The sequence below is a fragment of the Anomaloglossus baeobatrachus genome, chromosome 10, assembly GCF_048569485.1.
Source record: "Anomaloglossus baeobatrachus isolate aAnoBae1 chromosome 10, aAnoBae1.hap1, whole genome shotgun sequence".
Classification (NCBI taxonomy): domain Eukaryota; kingdom Metazoa; phylum Chordata; class Amphibia; order Anura; family Aromobatidae; genus Anomaloglossus; species Anomaloglossus baeobatrachus.
Genome location: NC_134362.1, coordinates 213,195,060 through 213,211,390, shown reverse-complemented (window position 1 = coordinate 213,211,390; position 16,331 = coordinate 213,195,060). Strand labels below are relative to the sequence as shown.

Below are 16,331 nucleotides of genomic sequence, written 5' to 3'. Positions count from 1 at the left end.
CAGTCACCCACACACAGGTCCGGACCAGACTCGTCTACAGTCACCCACACAAAGGTCCGGACCAGACACGTCTACAGTCACCCACACACAGGTCCGGACCAGGCACGTCTACAGTTACCCACACAAAGGTCCGGACCAGACTCGTCTACAGTCACCCACACAAAGGTCCGGACCAGACACGTCTACAGTCACCCACACAAAGGTCCGGACCAGGCACGTCTACAGTCACCCACACAAAGGTCCGGACCAGGCACGTCTACAGTCACCCATACACAGGTCCGGACCAGGCACATGTCTATAGTCACCCACACACAGGTCCGGACCAGGCACACGTTTACAGTCACCCATACACAGGTCCGGACCAGGCACATGTCTATAGTCACCCATACACAGGTCCGGACCAGGCACACGTTTACAGTCACCCACACACAGGTCCGGACCAGGCACGTCTACAGTCACCCACACACAGGTCCGGACCAGACACACGTCTACAGTCACCCACACACAGGTCCGGACCAAGCACGTCTACAGTCACCCACACACAGGTCCGGACCAGACTCGTCTACAGTCACCCACACACAGGTCCGGACCAGACACGTCTACAGTCACCCACACACAGGTCCGGACCAGGCACACGTTTACAGTCACCCACACACAGGTCCGGACCAGACACGTCTACAGTCAGCCCACACACAGGTCCGGACCAGGCACACGTTTACAGTCACCCACACACAGGTCCGGACCAGACACGTCTACAGTCACCCACACACAGGTCCGGACCAGGCACACGTTTACAGTCACCCACACACAGGTCCGGACCAGGCACGTCTACAGTCACCCACACACAGGTCCGGACCAGGCACATGTCTATAGTCACCCACACACAGGTCCGGACCAGCCACACGTCTACAGTCACCCACACACAGGTCCGGACCAGGCACACGTTTACAGTCACCCACACACAGGTCCGGACCAGGCACACATTTACAGTCACCCACACACAGGTCCGGACCAGGCACATGTTTACAGTCACCCACACACAGGTCCGGACCAGGCACGTCTTCAATCACCCACACACAGGTCCGGACCAGACTTGTCTACAGTCACCCACACACAGGTCCGGACCAGACTCGTCTACAGTCACCCACACACAGGTCCGGACCAGACACGTCTACAGTCAGCCATACACAGCTCTGGACCAGACTTGTCTACAGTCACCCACACACAGGTCCGGACCAGGCACACGTCTACAGTCAGCCACACACAGGTCCGGACCAGACACGTCTACAGTCAGCCACACACCGGTCCGGACCAGGCACACGTCTACAGTCACCCACACACAGGTCCGGACCAGACACGTCTACAGTCAGCCACACACAGGTCCGGACCAGGCACACGTCTACAGTCACCACACACAGCTCCGGACCAGGCACACGTCTACAGTCAGCCACACACAGGTCCGGACCAGACACGTCTACAGTCAGCCACACACAGGTCCGGACCAGGCACACGTCTACAGTCACCCACACACAGGTCCGGATCAGGCACGTCTACAGTCACCCACACACAGGTCCGGACCAGGCACACGTCTACAGTCACCCACACACAGGTCCGGATCAGGCACACGTGTACAGTCACCCACACACAGGTCCGGATCAGGCACACGTGTACAGTCACCCCACGCTTGTACTTAGACCCCGTGTTATGCAAGTGCTCCTGAACCTTCTCCCATGTAGATGATAGTGCTGAGCCCAATTGGTCCTCCTCAGGTACTCTGGACAAGTGCCCCCTAAGAAAAGTACAGAACTAAGGATGGCGACCATGGACACAAAAGAAAGGAGATATACCAGAGGACTCATGGCGTTATTGATAGCAAACTCTACGAGAGGAAGGAACGAGGCCCACTCCTCCTGATTATCCGAGAAAACAGTACAAATACTGCTCCAGGTTCTGGTTCATGCGCACAGGTGGTACATGCAGACACAAAGGACACCACATCCCTCCGGATTCTGAGCCACTAGAAACAACGCAATAGGAGATACAGAATACCTGTCACCTCAGGGTGGAGCAGGACGGAATTAGGATGTTTCCCCAGAACCCTAAGGTGAAGATTCAGGGGAACAAATCCTGAGCCTCCGCAATCTCAGTTTTACCTTCAGGACTGAGCGCCGACACCGCCAGTCTCTTCTGCAGGATGTGCACAGGTTTCTCACAAGGTTCCCCCCTCCTGGAAAACTCCTGGACAATACCTCAGCCTTAAGCCCACTTTACACGTTGCAATTAGTTGTACAATCGCATTTGCGATGTGACACGCCCAGGTCGCATATGCGATTGAATGAGATTGCACGTTGGTCGTTCATTTGCTGTCGCACGTGCGTTACTAGTCTATGTTAAATTGGTCAATTTTGTGTGCGATCCTTTAGATCATGTGATCTGTGACGTATGCATTGGGCACCTTTTTTTTTTTTTTATTTATTGACTTGCCAAGCGTGTGTAATGTGTAGGGATGCGTTTTTACTATGTCACTGCCATTCAGCTCTGCTACATGGCCGCTAACAGCAGACACAGACAGCCATGTAGCAGAGCTGAATGGCCGCTGACAGCAGACACAGACAGCCATGTAGCAGAGCTGAATGGCCGCTGACAGCAGACACAGACAGCCATGTAGCAGAGCTGAATGGCAGATGACAGCAGACACAGACAGCCATGTAGCAGAGCTGAATGGCAGATGACAGCAGACACAGACAGCCATGTAGCAGAGCTGAATGGCCGCTGACAGCAGACACAGACAGCCATGTAGCAGAGCTGAATGGCCGCTGACAGCAGACACAGACAGCCATGTAGCAGAGCTGAATGGCAGATGACAGCAGACACAGACAGCCATGTAGCAGAGCTGAATGGCAGATGACAGCAGACACAGACAGCCATGCAGCAGAGCTGAATGGCAGATGACAGCAGACACAGACAGCCATGTAGCAGAGCTGAATGGCCCCTGACAGCAGACACAGACAGCCATGTAGCAGAGCTGAATGGCCGCTGACAGCAGACACAGACAGAGCCGCACTGTCAGAACGAACTCGGGTGAACTTCACCCGACTTCATGGTCATGCTGCGGCTCTGTCTGTGTCGCGCCCTGATTAGCGGTCACCAGTGAAGACTCACCGGTGACCGCTAATCTCCTAAGTTACTGGAGTTAGCAGCCCTCTCTCATATACTCACCGATCCCCGGCGCTGCACGGCATTCACACTGCTCCGGCGGCTTTTACTGTTTTGAAAAAGCCGGCCGCCCATTAAACAATTTCGTATTCCCTGCTTACCCCGCCCACCGGCGCCTATGATTGGTTACAGTGAGACACGTCCCCACTCTGAGTGACAGGTGTCACACTGCACCCAATCACAGCAGCCGGTGGGCGTGTCTATACTGTGTAGTGAAATAAATAATTAAATAATTAAAAAAAACGGCGTGTGGTCCCCCCCAATTTTAAAACCAGCCAGATAAAGCCATACGGCTGAAGGCTGGTATTCTCAGGATGGGGAGCTCCACGTTATGGGGAGCCCCCCAGCCTAACAATATCAGCCAACAGCCGCCCAGAATTGCCGCATACATTATATGCGACAGTTCTGGGACTGTACCCGGCTCTTCCCAATTTGCCCTGGTGCGTTGGCAAATCGGGGTAATAAGGAGTTAATGGCAGCCCATAGCTGCCAATAAGTCCTAGATTAATCATGTCAGGCGTCTATGAGACACCTTCCATGATTAATCTGTAGATTACAGTAAATAAACACACACACCCGAAAAAATCCTTTATTAGAAATAAAAAACACAAACATATACCCTGGTTCACCACTTTAATCAGCCCCAAAAAGCCCTCCTTGTCCGGCGTAATCCAGGATGGTCCAGCGTCGCTTCCACCGCAGCTGCATGGAGGTGACCGGAGCCGCAGCAGACACAGCCGCTCCGGTCACCTCCACACAGCAAATGAAGACAGCCGCGCGATCAGCTGAGCTGTCACTGAGGTTACCCGCGGCCACCGCTGCATCCACCGCTGGATCCAGTGACAGCGGGTAACCTCAGTGACAGCAGCTGATCGCGCGGCTGCCTTCATTTGCTGTGTGGAGGTGACTGGAGCGGCGGTGTCTGCTGCGGCTCCGGTCACCTCCATGCAGCTGCGGTGGAAGCGACGCTGGACCATCCTGGATTACGCCGGACAAGGAGGGCTTTTTGGGGCTGATTAAAGTGGTGAACCAGGGTATATGTGTGTGTTTTTATTTCTAATAAATGATTTTGTGTGTGTTTATTTACTGTAACTTACAGATTAATCATGGAGGGTGTCTCATAGACGCCTGACATGATTAATCTAGGACTTATTGGCAGCTATGGGCTGCCAATAACTCCTTATTACCCCGATTTGCCAACGCACCAGGGCAAATCGGGAAGAGCCGGGTACAGTCCCAGAACTGTCGCATATAATGTATGCGGCCATTCTGGGCGGCTGTTGGCTGATATTGTTAGGCTGGGGGGCTCCCCATAACGTGGAGCTCCCCATCCTGAGAATACCAGCCTTCAGCCGTATGGCTTTATCTGGCTGGTTTTAAAATTGGGGGGGAACCGCACGCCGTTTTTTTTAATTATTTAATTATTTATTTCACTACACAGTATAGACACGCCCACCGACTGCTGTGATTGGGTACAGTGTGACACCTGTCACTCAGCATGGGGGCGTGTCTCACTGCAACCAATCATAGGCGCCGGTGGACGGGGAAAGCAGGGAATACGAAATTGTTTAATGGGCGGCCGGCTTTTTCAAAACAGTAAAAGCCGCCGGAGCAGTGTGAATGCCGTACAGCGCCGGGGATCGGTGAGTATATGAGAGAGGGGGATAGACTGACATGGACAGAGAGTGAGGGACAGAGATAGTGACGGACTGACAGAGATTAGTGCATGACAGACATTGTGAGGCGCTTCAGCTTTTCAGCTGCGCTCTGAAGCGGACCTTTTTAAAGCTGCGGTGCAGAGCGCACACCTGCGCACATAGCCTCAGACATCACAATCGTATGAGGGATGTCACACGTTACAATTCACTAGGTTCGTGCAACAAAACGCTCAATTCTAGAGAATGATACGACGTGTTTGCGATCAACGGTTTTGCGTTCAATCCTGATCGCACGTAGGTGTCACACGCAGATACCTCACAAACGATGCCGGATGTGCGTCACTTACAACTGGACCCCAACGACGGATTGTGAGATATATTGAAGCGTGTATAGCGGGCTTTAGTGTTTTTTAGACCCTGGACGATAAGTTACAAAAATAACAGTAACAGGAGGAATAGCTCCCTTGAAAAGTGTTTCCACTCCTAGAAGGCTAATTTGATAGCGAGTAGTTCCTTGTTACCAATGTCATAATTGCGTTTGGACGGAGATGACTTCTTGGAAAAGAAGGCACATGGATACTGTTTACCAACTGACGGACCCTGAGACAATACAGCCCCCACCCCCACCTCTGAAGCGTCAGCTTCCACTGTGAAGGGTAAAGACACATCAGGTTCTATTAATACAGGTGCTGACGTGAAGCATTTTTTTTCGACAGTCACACAAGGATAAAGCACCCTCAGAGCAGTTGAGAAGTCCGTGCCTTTTTTCGGCATGTCAGTCAGAGGCCTTGCTAGGGCAGAATTAATAAACTATCACACAGGACGCTCGCACAGAATGATCAGACAAGTGATAAGGAGGAAAACTAAAGCAGAGAGGAAATAACCAGCCGACAGGAGGAATTCCACAGCACACCAAGCAACACGCAGCAAATCACCAGAGTGCACACGGACCGGTGGAGCAGAAAGCTATAGTCAGCAAAGGAAGACAAATTCCTCCATCTCAAAAAGGCGGGGAGAAACTGTGATAGGTCTCTCGCAACATGAGATCCAACAGGAAACAGCTGTTCAACGCCCGAGCCTGCCTGTATAGAAGCACCAGAGAAAATATAGTGAGGAGTCTCAGTCTGTGGTCTAAACATCCCGATACCACCATGACCGTCCTCCGCAATCTCTCTGACCCCTCCGTAATCTCTCTGTCCCCTCCATCCTCCACAATCTCTCTGTCCCCTCCGTCCTTCACAATCTCTGTCCCCGCCATCCTCCACAATCTGTCCCCTCCGTCCTTCCGTCCTCCACAATCTCTGTCCCCTCCATCCTCCACAATCTCTGTCCCCTCCATTCTCCACAATCTCTCTGTCCCCTCCGTCCTCCGCAATCTCTCTGACCCCTCCGTAATCTCTCTGTCCCCTCCATCCTCCACAATCTCTCTGTCCCCTCCGTCCTTCACAATCTCTGTCCCCGCCATCCTCCACAATCTCTGTCCCCTCCGTCCTTCCGTCCTCCACAATCTCTGTCCCCTCCATCCTCCACAATCTCTGTCCCCTCCATTCTCCACAATCTCTCTGTCCCCTCCGTCCTCCGCAATCTCTCTGTCCCCTCCGTAATCTCTCTGTCCCCTCCATCCTCCACAATCTCTCTGTCCCCTCCGTCCTTCACAATCTCTGTCCCCGCCATCCTCCACAATCTCTGTCCCCTCCGTCCTTCCGTCCTCCACAATCTCTGTCCCCTCCATCCTCCACAATCTCTGTCCCCTCCATTCTCCACAATCTCTCTGTCCCCTCCGTCCTCCGCAATCTCTCTGTCCCCTCCGTAATCTCTCTGTCCCCTCCATCCTCCACAATCTCTCTGTCCCCTCCGTCCTTCACAATCTCTGTCCCCGCCATCCTCCACAATCTCTGTCCCCTCCGTCCTTCCGTCCTCCACAATCTCTGTCCCCTCCATCCTCCACAATCTCTGTCCCCTCCATTCTCCACAATCTCTCTGTCCCCTCCGTCCTCCGCAATCTCTCTGTCCCCTCCGTAATCTCTCTGTCCCCTCCATCCTCCACAATCTCTCTGTCCCCTCCGTCCTTCACAATCTCTGTCCCCGCCATCCTCCACAATCTCTGTCCCCTCCGTCCTTCCGTCCTCCACAATCTCTGTCCCCTCCATCCTCCACAATCTCTGTCCCCTCCATTCTCCACAATCTCTCTGTCCCCTCCGTCCTCCGCAATCTCTCTGTCCCCTCCGTCCTCCGCAATCTCTCTGTCCCCTCCGTCCTCCGCAATCTCTCTGTCCCCTCCGTCCTCCACAATCTCTCTGTCCCCTCCGTCCTCCACAATCTCTCTGTCCCCTCCGTCCTCCGCAATCTCTCTGTCCCCTCCGTCCTCCGCAATCTCTGTCTATCGCAATCTTTCTGTCCCCTTCGTAATCTTTGTCCCATCTGTCCTCCGTGATGTCTATATCCTCAGCAATCTCTCTGTCCCCTCCATCCTCCACAATCTCTGTCCTTTTAGTAATATTTGTCCCCTCTGTCCTCCGTGGTTTCTCCATCCTCCGCAAACTCTGTCACCTTCGTCCACCGAAATATCTCTGTCCCCTCGGCAATCTCTCTGTCCCCTTCGCCCTCGGCAATCTCTCTGTCCCCTCTTGGCCTCCCCTGTCCCCCCTCAGCCTCCCTCTCTTGGCCTCCCCATCCCCCCCAGCCTCCCTCTCTTGGCCTCCCCTGTCCCCCCCCTCAGCCTCCCTCTCTTGGCCTCCCCTGTCCCCCCCCCTCAGCCTCCCTTTCTTGGCCACCCCATCCCCCCCTCAGACTCGCTCTCTTAGCCTCCCCCGTCCCCCCCTCAGCCTTTCTTGGCCTCCCCGTCCCCCCCTCAGCCTCCCTCTCTTGGCCTTCTCCGTCCCCCCTCTCAGCCACCCTCTCTTGGCCTCCCCGTCCCCCCCTCAGCCTCCTTCTCTTGGCCTTCTCCGTCCCCCCTCTCAGCCACCCTCTCTTGGCCTCCCCGTCCCCCCCTCAGCCTCCTTCTCTTGGCCTTCTCCGTCCCCCCTCTCATCCACCCTCTCTTGGCCTCCCCGTCCCCCCCTCAGTCTCCCTCTCTTGGCCTCCCTCAACTTCATTCTCTTGGCCTCTCCGTCCCCCCCTCAGCCTCCCTTTCTTGGCCTCCCCCGTCCCCCCCTCAGCCTCGCTCTCTTGGCCTCCCCGTCCCCCCCTCAGCCTCGCTCTCTTGGCCTCCCCGTCCCCCCTCAGCCTTTCTTTCTTGGCCTCCCCCTTCCCCCCTCAGCCACCCTCTCTTGGCCTCCCCGTCCCCCCCTCAGCCTCCCTCGTCCCCCCCCTCAGCCTCCTTCTCTTGGTCTCCCCCGTTCCCCCCCTCAGCCTCCCTCTCTTGGCCTCCCCAGTCCCCCCCTCAGCCTTGCTCTCTTGGCCTCCCCTGCCCCACCCCTCAGCCTCCCTTTCTTGGCCTCTCCGTCCCCCCCTCAGCCTCCCTTTCTTGGCCTCCCCTGTCCCCCCTCAGCCTCCCTTTCTTGGCCTCCCCGTCCCCCCTCAGCCTTTCTTTCTTGGCCTCCCCCTTCCCCCCTCAGCCTCCCTCTCCTGGCCTCCCTCGTCCCCCTCTTGGCCTCCGTCTCCCTATACAAGGCTCTTTCACGGTCTACGCTCTGCTGCGGGCAGCCACGCCCCTCCCGATGACGTCATCCCCCTCACAGAAGAGCCTCTGGACGCGAGCGGCAGGACCCTGCTCCCTGAAAACAGCAGTCACTATGGAGACCGCAGCAGTCACGTGATTAAAGAGAGTGCGCAACACGTGACTACTGGTTGTTACTTCCGGGATCAACCGAAGAGCAGAAAAAGGTAAAGACCCGAAGAGAAGCGGGAATATTGTATGATGAGGAAGAGGAGGGGGCTACTGCACTGTATATAGAGGGGGAGGGGGCTACTGCACTGTATATAGAGGGGGAGGGGGCTACTGCACTGTATATAGAGGGGGAGGGGGCTACTGCACTGTATATAGAGGGGGAGGGGGCTACTGCACTGTATATAGAGGGGAGGGGGCATACTGCGCTGTATATAGAGGGGGAGGGGGCGTACTGCACTGTATATAGAGGGGGAGGGGGCGTACTGCACTGTATATAGAGGGGGAGGGGGCTACTGCACTGTATATAGAGGGGGAGGGGGCTACTGCACTGTATATAGAGGGGAGGGGGCTACTGCACTGTATATAGAGGGGGAGGGGGCGTACTGCGCTGTATATAGAGGGGGAGGGGGCGTACTGCGCTGTATATAGAGGGGAGGGGGCGTACTGCACTGTATATAGAGGGGGAGGGGGCTACTGCACTGTATATAGAGGGGAGGGGGCGTACTGCACTGTATATAGAGGGGGAGGGGGCTACTGCACTGTATATAGAGGGGGAGGGGGCTACTGCACTGTATATAGAGGGGGAGGGGGCTACTGCACTGTATATAGAGGGGGAGGGGGCATACTGCGCTGTATATAGAGGGGAGGGGGCTACTGCACTGTATATAGAGGGGGAGGGGGCTACTGCGCTGTATATAGAGGGGGAGGGGGCTACTGCACTGTATATAGAGGGGGAGGGGGCTACTGCACTGTATATAGAGGGGGAGGGGGCGTACTGCGCTGTATATAGAGGGGAGGGGGCGTACTGCACTGTATATAGAGGGGAGGGGGCTACTGCACTGTATATAGAGGGGGAGGGGGCTACTGCGCTGTATATAGAGGGGGAGGGGGCTACTGCACTGTATATAGAGGGGGAGGGGGCTACTGCACTGTATATAGAGGGGGAGGGGGCGTACTGCGCTGTATATAGAGGGGGAGGGGGCGTACTGCGCTGTATATAGAGGGGAGGGGGCGTACTGCGCTGTATATAGAGGGGAGGGGGCGTACTGCGCTGTATATAGAGGGGGAGGGGGCGTACTGCGCTGTATATAGAGGGGGAGGGGGCGTACTGCGCTGTATATAGAGGGGGAGGGGGCGTACTGCGCTGTATATAGAGGGGGAGGGGGCGTACTGCGCTGTATATAGAGGGGGAGGGGGCGTACTGCGCTGTATATAGAGGGGGAGGGGGCGTACTGCGCTGTATATAGAGGGGGAGGGGGCGTACTGCGCTGTATATAGAGGGGAGGGGGCGTACTGCACTGTATATAGAGGGGGAGGGGGCTACTGCACTGTATATAGAGGGGAGGGGGCGTACTGCACTGTATATAGAGGGGGAGGGGGCTACTGCACTGTATATAGAGGGGGAGGGGGCTACTGCACTGTATATAGAGGGGGAGGGGGCTACTGCACTGTATATAGAGGGGAGGGGGCTACTGCACTGTATATAGAGGGGAGGGGGCTACTGCACTGTATATAGAGGGGGAGGGGGCTACTGCACTGTATATAGAGGGGGAGGGGGCTACTGCACTGTATATAGAGGGGGAGGGGGCTACTGCACTGTATATAGAGGGGGAGGGGGCTACTGCACTGTATATAGAGGGGGAGGGGGCTACTGCACTGTATATAGAGGGGGAGGGGGCTACTGCACTGTATATAGAGGGGAGGGGGCTACTGCACTGTATATAGAGGGGGAGGGGGCGTACTGCACTGTATATAGAGGGGGAGGGGGCTACTGCACTGTATATAGAGGGGGAGGGGGCTACTGCACTGTATATAGAGGGGGAGGGGGCTACTGCACTGTATATAGAGGGGAGGGGGCTACTGCACTGTATATAGAGGGGGAGGGGGCGTACTGCACTGTATATAGAGGGGAGGGGGCGTACTGCACTGTATATAGAGGGGGAGGGGGCTACTGCACTGTATATAGAGGGGGAGGGGGCTACTGCGCTGTATATAGAGGGGAGGGGGCGTACTGCGCTGTATATAGAGGGGAGGGGGCGTACTGCACTGTATATAGAGGGGGAGGGGGCTACTGCACTGTATATAGAGGGGGAGGGGGCTACTGCACTGTATATAGAGGGGAGGGGGCTACTGCACTGTATATAGAGGGGGAGGGGGCTACTGCACTGTATATAGAGGGGAGGGGGCTACTGCACTGTATATAGAGGGGGAGGGGGCTACTGCACTGTATATAGAGGGGGAGGGGGCTACTGCACTGTATATAGAGGGGGAGGGGGCTACTGCACTGTATATAGAGGGGGAGGGGGCTACTGCACTGTATATAGAGGGGAGGGGGCTACTGCACTGTATATAGAGGGGGAGGGGGCTACTGCACTGTATATAGAGGGGGAGGGGGCTACTGCACTGTATATAGAGGGGGAGGGGGCTACTGCGCTGTATATAGAGGGGAGGGGGCGTACTGCACTGTATATAGAGGGGGAGGGGGCTACTGCACTGTATATAGAGGGGGAGGGGGCTACTGCACTGTATATAGAGGGGAGGGGGCGTACTGCACTGTATATAGAGGGGGAGGGGGCTACTGCGCTGTATATAGAGGGGGAGGGGGCTACTGCGCTGTATATAGAGGGGAGGGGGCGTACTGCGCTGTATATAGAGGGGAGGGGGCTACTGCACTGTATATAGAGGGGGAGGGGGCTACTGCACTGTATATAGAGGGGGAGGGGGCTACTGCACTGTATATAGAGGGGGAGGGGGCTACTGCACTGTATATAGAGGGGGAGGGGGCTACTGCACTGTATATAGAGGGGGAGGGGGCTACTGCACTGTATATAGAGGGGGAGGGGGCGTACTGCGCTGTATATAGAGGGGGAGGGGGCTACTGCACTGTATATAGAGGGGGAGGGGGCGTACTGCGCTGTATATAGAGGGGAGGGGGCGTACTGCGCTGTATATAGAGGGGAGGGGGCGTACTGCGCTGTATATAGAGGGGGAGGGGGCGTACTGCGCTGTATATAGAGGGGGAGGGGGCGTACTGCGCTGTATATAGAGGGGGAGGGGGCGTACTGCGCTGTATATAGAGGGGGAGGGGGCGTACTGCGCTGTATATAGAGGGGGAGGGGGCGTACTGCGCTGTATATAGAGGGGGAGGGGGCGTACTGCGCTGTATATAGAGGGGGAGGGGGCGTACTACACTGTTTCCTCTTTGTCAGGTTCCCGGGCACCATGTCCGGTTGTGTGTTGGTAATGGTCTCCTCTTTCTCAGGTTCCCGGGCACCATGTCCGGTTGTGTGTTGGTAATGGTCTCCTCTTTCTCAGGTTCCCGGGCACCATGTCTGGTTGTGTGTTGGTAATGGTCTCCTCTCTTTCTCAGGTTCCCGGGCACCATGTCCGGTTGTGTGTTGGTAATGGTCTCCTCTTTCTCAGGTTCCCGGGCACCATGTCCGGTTGTGTGTTGGTAATGGTCTCCTCTCTTTCTCAGGTTCCCGGGCACCATGTCTGGTTGTGTGTTGGTAATGGTCTCCTCTTTCTCAGGTTCCCGGGCACCATGTCTGGTTGTGTGTTGGTAATGGTCTCCTCTCTTTCTCAGGTTCCCGGGCACCATGTCCGGTTGTGTGTTGGTAATGGTCTCCTCTCTTTCTCAGGTTCCCGGGCACCATGTCTGGTTGTGTGTTGGTAATGGTCTCCTCTCTTTCTCAGGTTCCCGGGCACCATGTCTGGTTGTGTGTTGGTAATGCTCTCCTCTTTCTCAGGTTCCCGGGCACCATGTCCGGTTGTGTGTTGGTAATGGTCTCCTCTCTTTCTCAGGTTCCCGGGCACCATGTCTGGTTGTGTGTTGGTAATGGTTTCCTCTTTCTCAGGCTTCCGGGCACCATGTCCGGTTGTGTGTTGGTAATGGTCTCCTCTTTGTCAGGTTCCCGGGCACCATGTCCGGTTGTGTGTTGGTAATGCTCTCCTCTCTTTCACAGGTTCCCGGGCACCATGTCCGGTTGTGTGTTGGTAATGGTCTCCTCTTTCTCAGGTTCCCGGGCACCATGTCCGCTTGTGTGTTGGTAACGGTCTCCTCTCTTTCACAGGTTCCCGGGCACCATGTCCGCTTGTGTGTTGGTAACGGTCTCCTCTCTTTCACAGGTTCCCGGGCACCATGTCTGGTTGTGTGTTGGTAATGGTCTCCTCTCTTTCTCAGGTTCCCGGGCACCATGTCTGGTTGTGTGTTGGTAATGGTCTCCTCTCTTTCTCAGGTTCCCGGGCACCATGTCTGGTTGTGTGTTGGTAATGGTTTCCTCTTTCTCAGGCTTCCGGGCACCATGTCCGGTTGTGTGTTGGTAACGGTCTCCTCTCTTTCTCAGGTTCCCGGGCACCATGTCTGGTTGTGTGTTGGTAATGGTCTCCTCTTTGTCAGGTTCCCGGGCACCATGTCCGGTTGTGTGTTGGTAATGCTCTCCTCTCTTTCACAGGTTCCCGGGCACCATGTCCGGTTGTGTGTTGGTAATGGTCTCCTCTTTCTCAGGTTCCCGGGCACCATGTCCACTTGTGTGTTGGTTATGCTCTCCTCTCTTTCACAGGTTCCCGGGCACCATGTCTGGTTGTGTGTTGGTAATGGTCTCCTCTTTGTCAGGTTCCCGGGCACCATGTCTGGTTGTGTGTTGGTAACGCTCTCCTCTCTTTCACAGGTTCCCGGGCACCATGTCCAGCTGCGGTTCCCCTGCAGAGATCCAGAGTCTGTTTGATAAGCGCTTCACATATAAGAAGAAGGAAGACTGGCATCTACCCGCAGCCTCGGAGATCCTGTCCTCTGACCACAAGGAATTCAGTCATTTCCTGAACCTGAAGGAGTCTTTGAACGAGGTGAAGAACCTTCTGAGTGATAAGAAGCTAGATGCCTGGCACCGACACACGTCCACCACTAACAAAGCTGGGAGAATCGTACCAGAAGTGCGGAGACAGGCCAACGCGGAGCTCTGCACTCAGGCCTGGTGCAAGTTTCATGAGATTTTATGCTCCTACCAGCTGCTGCCCAGCGAAGCGCTGTATCGCTATGAACTGAACACCCTACACTTGTGTGAGGCACCCGGAGCCTTCATTTCCAGTCTCAACCACTACATGAAAACCCATGTTGAGCGTTGTGACTGGAGCTGGGTGGCCAACACGCTAAACCCATACCACGAGTCCAACGATGGTCTGGTGATGATTGCAGATGACCGGCTGATTGCCAACACCTTACCCTGGTGGTACTTTGGCCCAGACAACACTGGAGACATCATGACTATCCGGTACTTGGAGGGGTTACAGCGGTTCATCAGTAACATGTCCCCTGTGCACTTGGTCACAGCCGATGGCAGTTTTGACTGTCAGGGAAACCCTGGAGAGCAGGAGCCGCTGGTCTACCCTCTACATTACTGTGAGGTGGTCACCTGTCTGGCCACCCTCGGCCTTGGAGGATCCTTTGTTTTGAAGATGTTCACGTTGTTTCAGCATTCTTCTATTAACCTCATGTATCTTCTTAACTGCTGTTTCCAGACTGTCCACGTCGTAAAACCTGGCACCAGCAAGGCAGGCAACTCTGAGGTGTACGTGGTGTGCTTGGGCTATATGGGTAAAGAGACCATCCATGGGCATCTTAAGATAATGACCGCTCATTTGGGGGCAGCGGTGGGAGTGCGATCCTTGTTTCCTCAGCACTCCCTCCCGGAGACCTTCCTGCAGTGCCACCATGATTGCTGCACTTACTTCTATAAGCACCAGACACAAACCATCCTGGAGAACCTGAACCTTTTCTCACATCTGGGTCCGGAGGAGAAGCTGCACCTGGATGTTCTGCGCGAGTCTGCTGTCTCCTATTACATGCAGAGGTTCCACATCAAATACATTCCCAGGAAACATTGGTTGGTCCGGAAGTCGCGGCTCGGCTGCAGCTTCAATGCGCAATGGGCGGGATCTCGTAACCGCCGCACAGATACCTACAATGAGAGGAAGCAACGGGAAGCCCTGACCTGGTCGGAGAAGGTGGCTCAGGGCTACTTCAGCTCTGTCCTGGAGGACCATGCGGCTGGTAACCTGGGCAGTGGCTGCTTCCTGGAAGGCACCAGCAATGAGCTGAGACCCCAGGAGTGGTCCTTCCTCCAGGGCCAGCCGCTCTCCAGGATCCAGAGCTCCTCCTTCTGTGACTGTGACCTGCTGAATAAGTATAATGAAACCATCCAGGGTTGTTGTGCAGGAGGGCCAATCTCCTCCCTGGCCATGTTCTTGTGCCCTTCCTGCCTCCTCCAGCCGCCAGGAGATGTAGTCTTGTCCTTGTTGGAGCTGGCACAGGAGGGGCATCATGTACTGGTTTGTGGGGTATATTCAGTCTTCGAGGATCTTCACCAAAGACAGTGGTCTTCAGCCTTTCTAGACTGTGCCCCTGTGGAGCAAGGCATCTCGGTTCTTCACGACGGGCAGCCAGTCTACCAGCAGCAGCTGCTCTCTGCCGTCTTGCGGGCTTTTCAGCAGTTACAGGAGGGTGACTCCTTCCTCCTGCCCGTTCAGTCTGCACTCACCCGCTTTACTGCCGGCATCGTGTATATATTGTGGCATTGCTTTCGCGTCATTAGCTTCTCTTGTCCCACCAGCCATCTTACCCATGGTACCAGTGCTGTACTCCTGTGCTGTGGTTACCAGCCTATTCCCAGTCCTGTTCTCCAGTGCCTTCAACAGTTACAGCAGCTGGTGGACCAACTGGTGAGCTCAGGTTGTGCCCAGCAGGTGCTGGAGTTTATACCCATGGAAGAACTGCTGCAAGGCCATATCCTGGGCTTCCTCTGGGCGGTGAACGGAGCCATCATCAGCCGCAGCCTCCATGTAATCGGCCGCCGGGAGTATGAGAAGACCTTACCCAGCAGCAGTCTCCTGGCTCCAGAGCGCCCCGCATCGGAGAAAGGCGCCCAGAGCTCTGACTAGTCCATACATACGATGGGATGTAATGTCTGCCCCACAGGCCACTGTGGTCAGGATGTCTCCGGTGTGACCGCTGTACCCCTTGTCTCCGCTGGCGTCGGTGTGGCCACTGTCGTTCTTGGTGACTGGTCCCATGTGGGTCACCAGGTTCTGTTCAAACTTAACATGAAAACACAAAACATTTCAGTTCTGAATATCGTTATGATGGATAATAATCTTTTATTTCTATACAGTCCCTGACAGATGTTCTGTCTCTTATCCATGTTATGTAAATAAAAGCTTATAACCTGACTTTAAATTCATCCATTGGTTTTATAAATTACTCTTTTGAAAGCTGAAACCCTCCCAAATTTGGTTTAGGTTATGAAAATAAAGTTGCTGCAAAGCTGAAATATTCATCATTTAATGAACACAGGTCAGATTTTGGTAAGACAAAAGTTTTGTCGCCTTGTCATATAATGCACCCGATCCTAGTTTACATCCTCACCTGTGCTCACTAAATGATCGGTTAATTAGTGGGTGTATAAAAAGAAACCCAGCACCCCAGACCTTCACTTGAACTGCAACTTGACCTCTGACAACATGCCAAAAATCCACCCTGCGACCAAAGCCTTGATTATCAAGAGGCTGAAGACCAGATCCACTACAGAAGTGGCTACACCTTTTAATGTGTCTCAGCGTCAAGTACAAAGAAT

At 54.9% G+C, this 16,331-nt stretch overlaps 1 protein-coding gene across 1 annotated transcript; it reads left to right on the top strand.

The window, feature by feature from the left end:
* Positions 1-8,662: 8,662 nt before the first annotated feature.
* Positions 8,663-15,904, top strand: CMTR2 (cap methyltransferase 2). The gene is made up of 2 exons (XM_075325346.1): positions 8,663-8,699; positions 13,374-15,904. The coding sequence occupies exon 2, from the start codon at positions 13,387-13,389 to the stop codon at positions 15,637-15,639; it is 2,253 nt and encodes a 750-aa protein (XP_075181461.1). The 5' UTR covers positions 8,663-8,699; positions 13,374-13,386; the 3' UTR covers positions 15,640-15,904.
* Positions 15,905-16,331: the final 427 nt, after the last annotated feature.

Coding starts and splice junctions, on each gene's coding strand:
- CMTR2 (XM_075325346.1), top strand. CDS start 13,387: ATGTCCAGCTGCGGTTCCCCTGCAGAGATCCAGAGTCTGTTTGATAAG.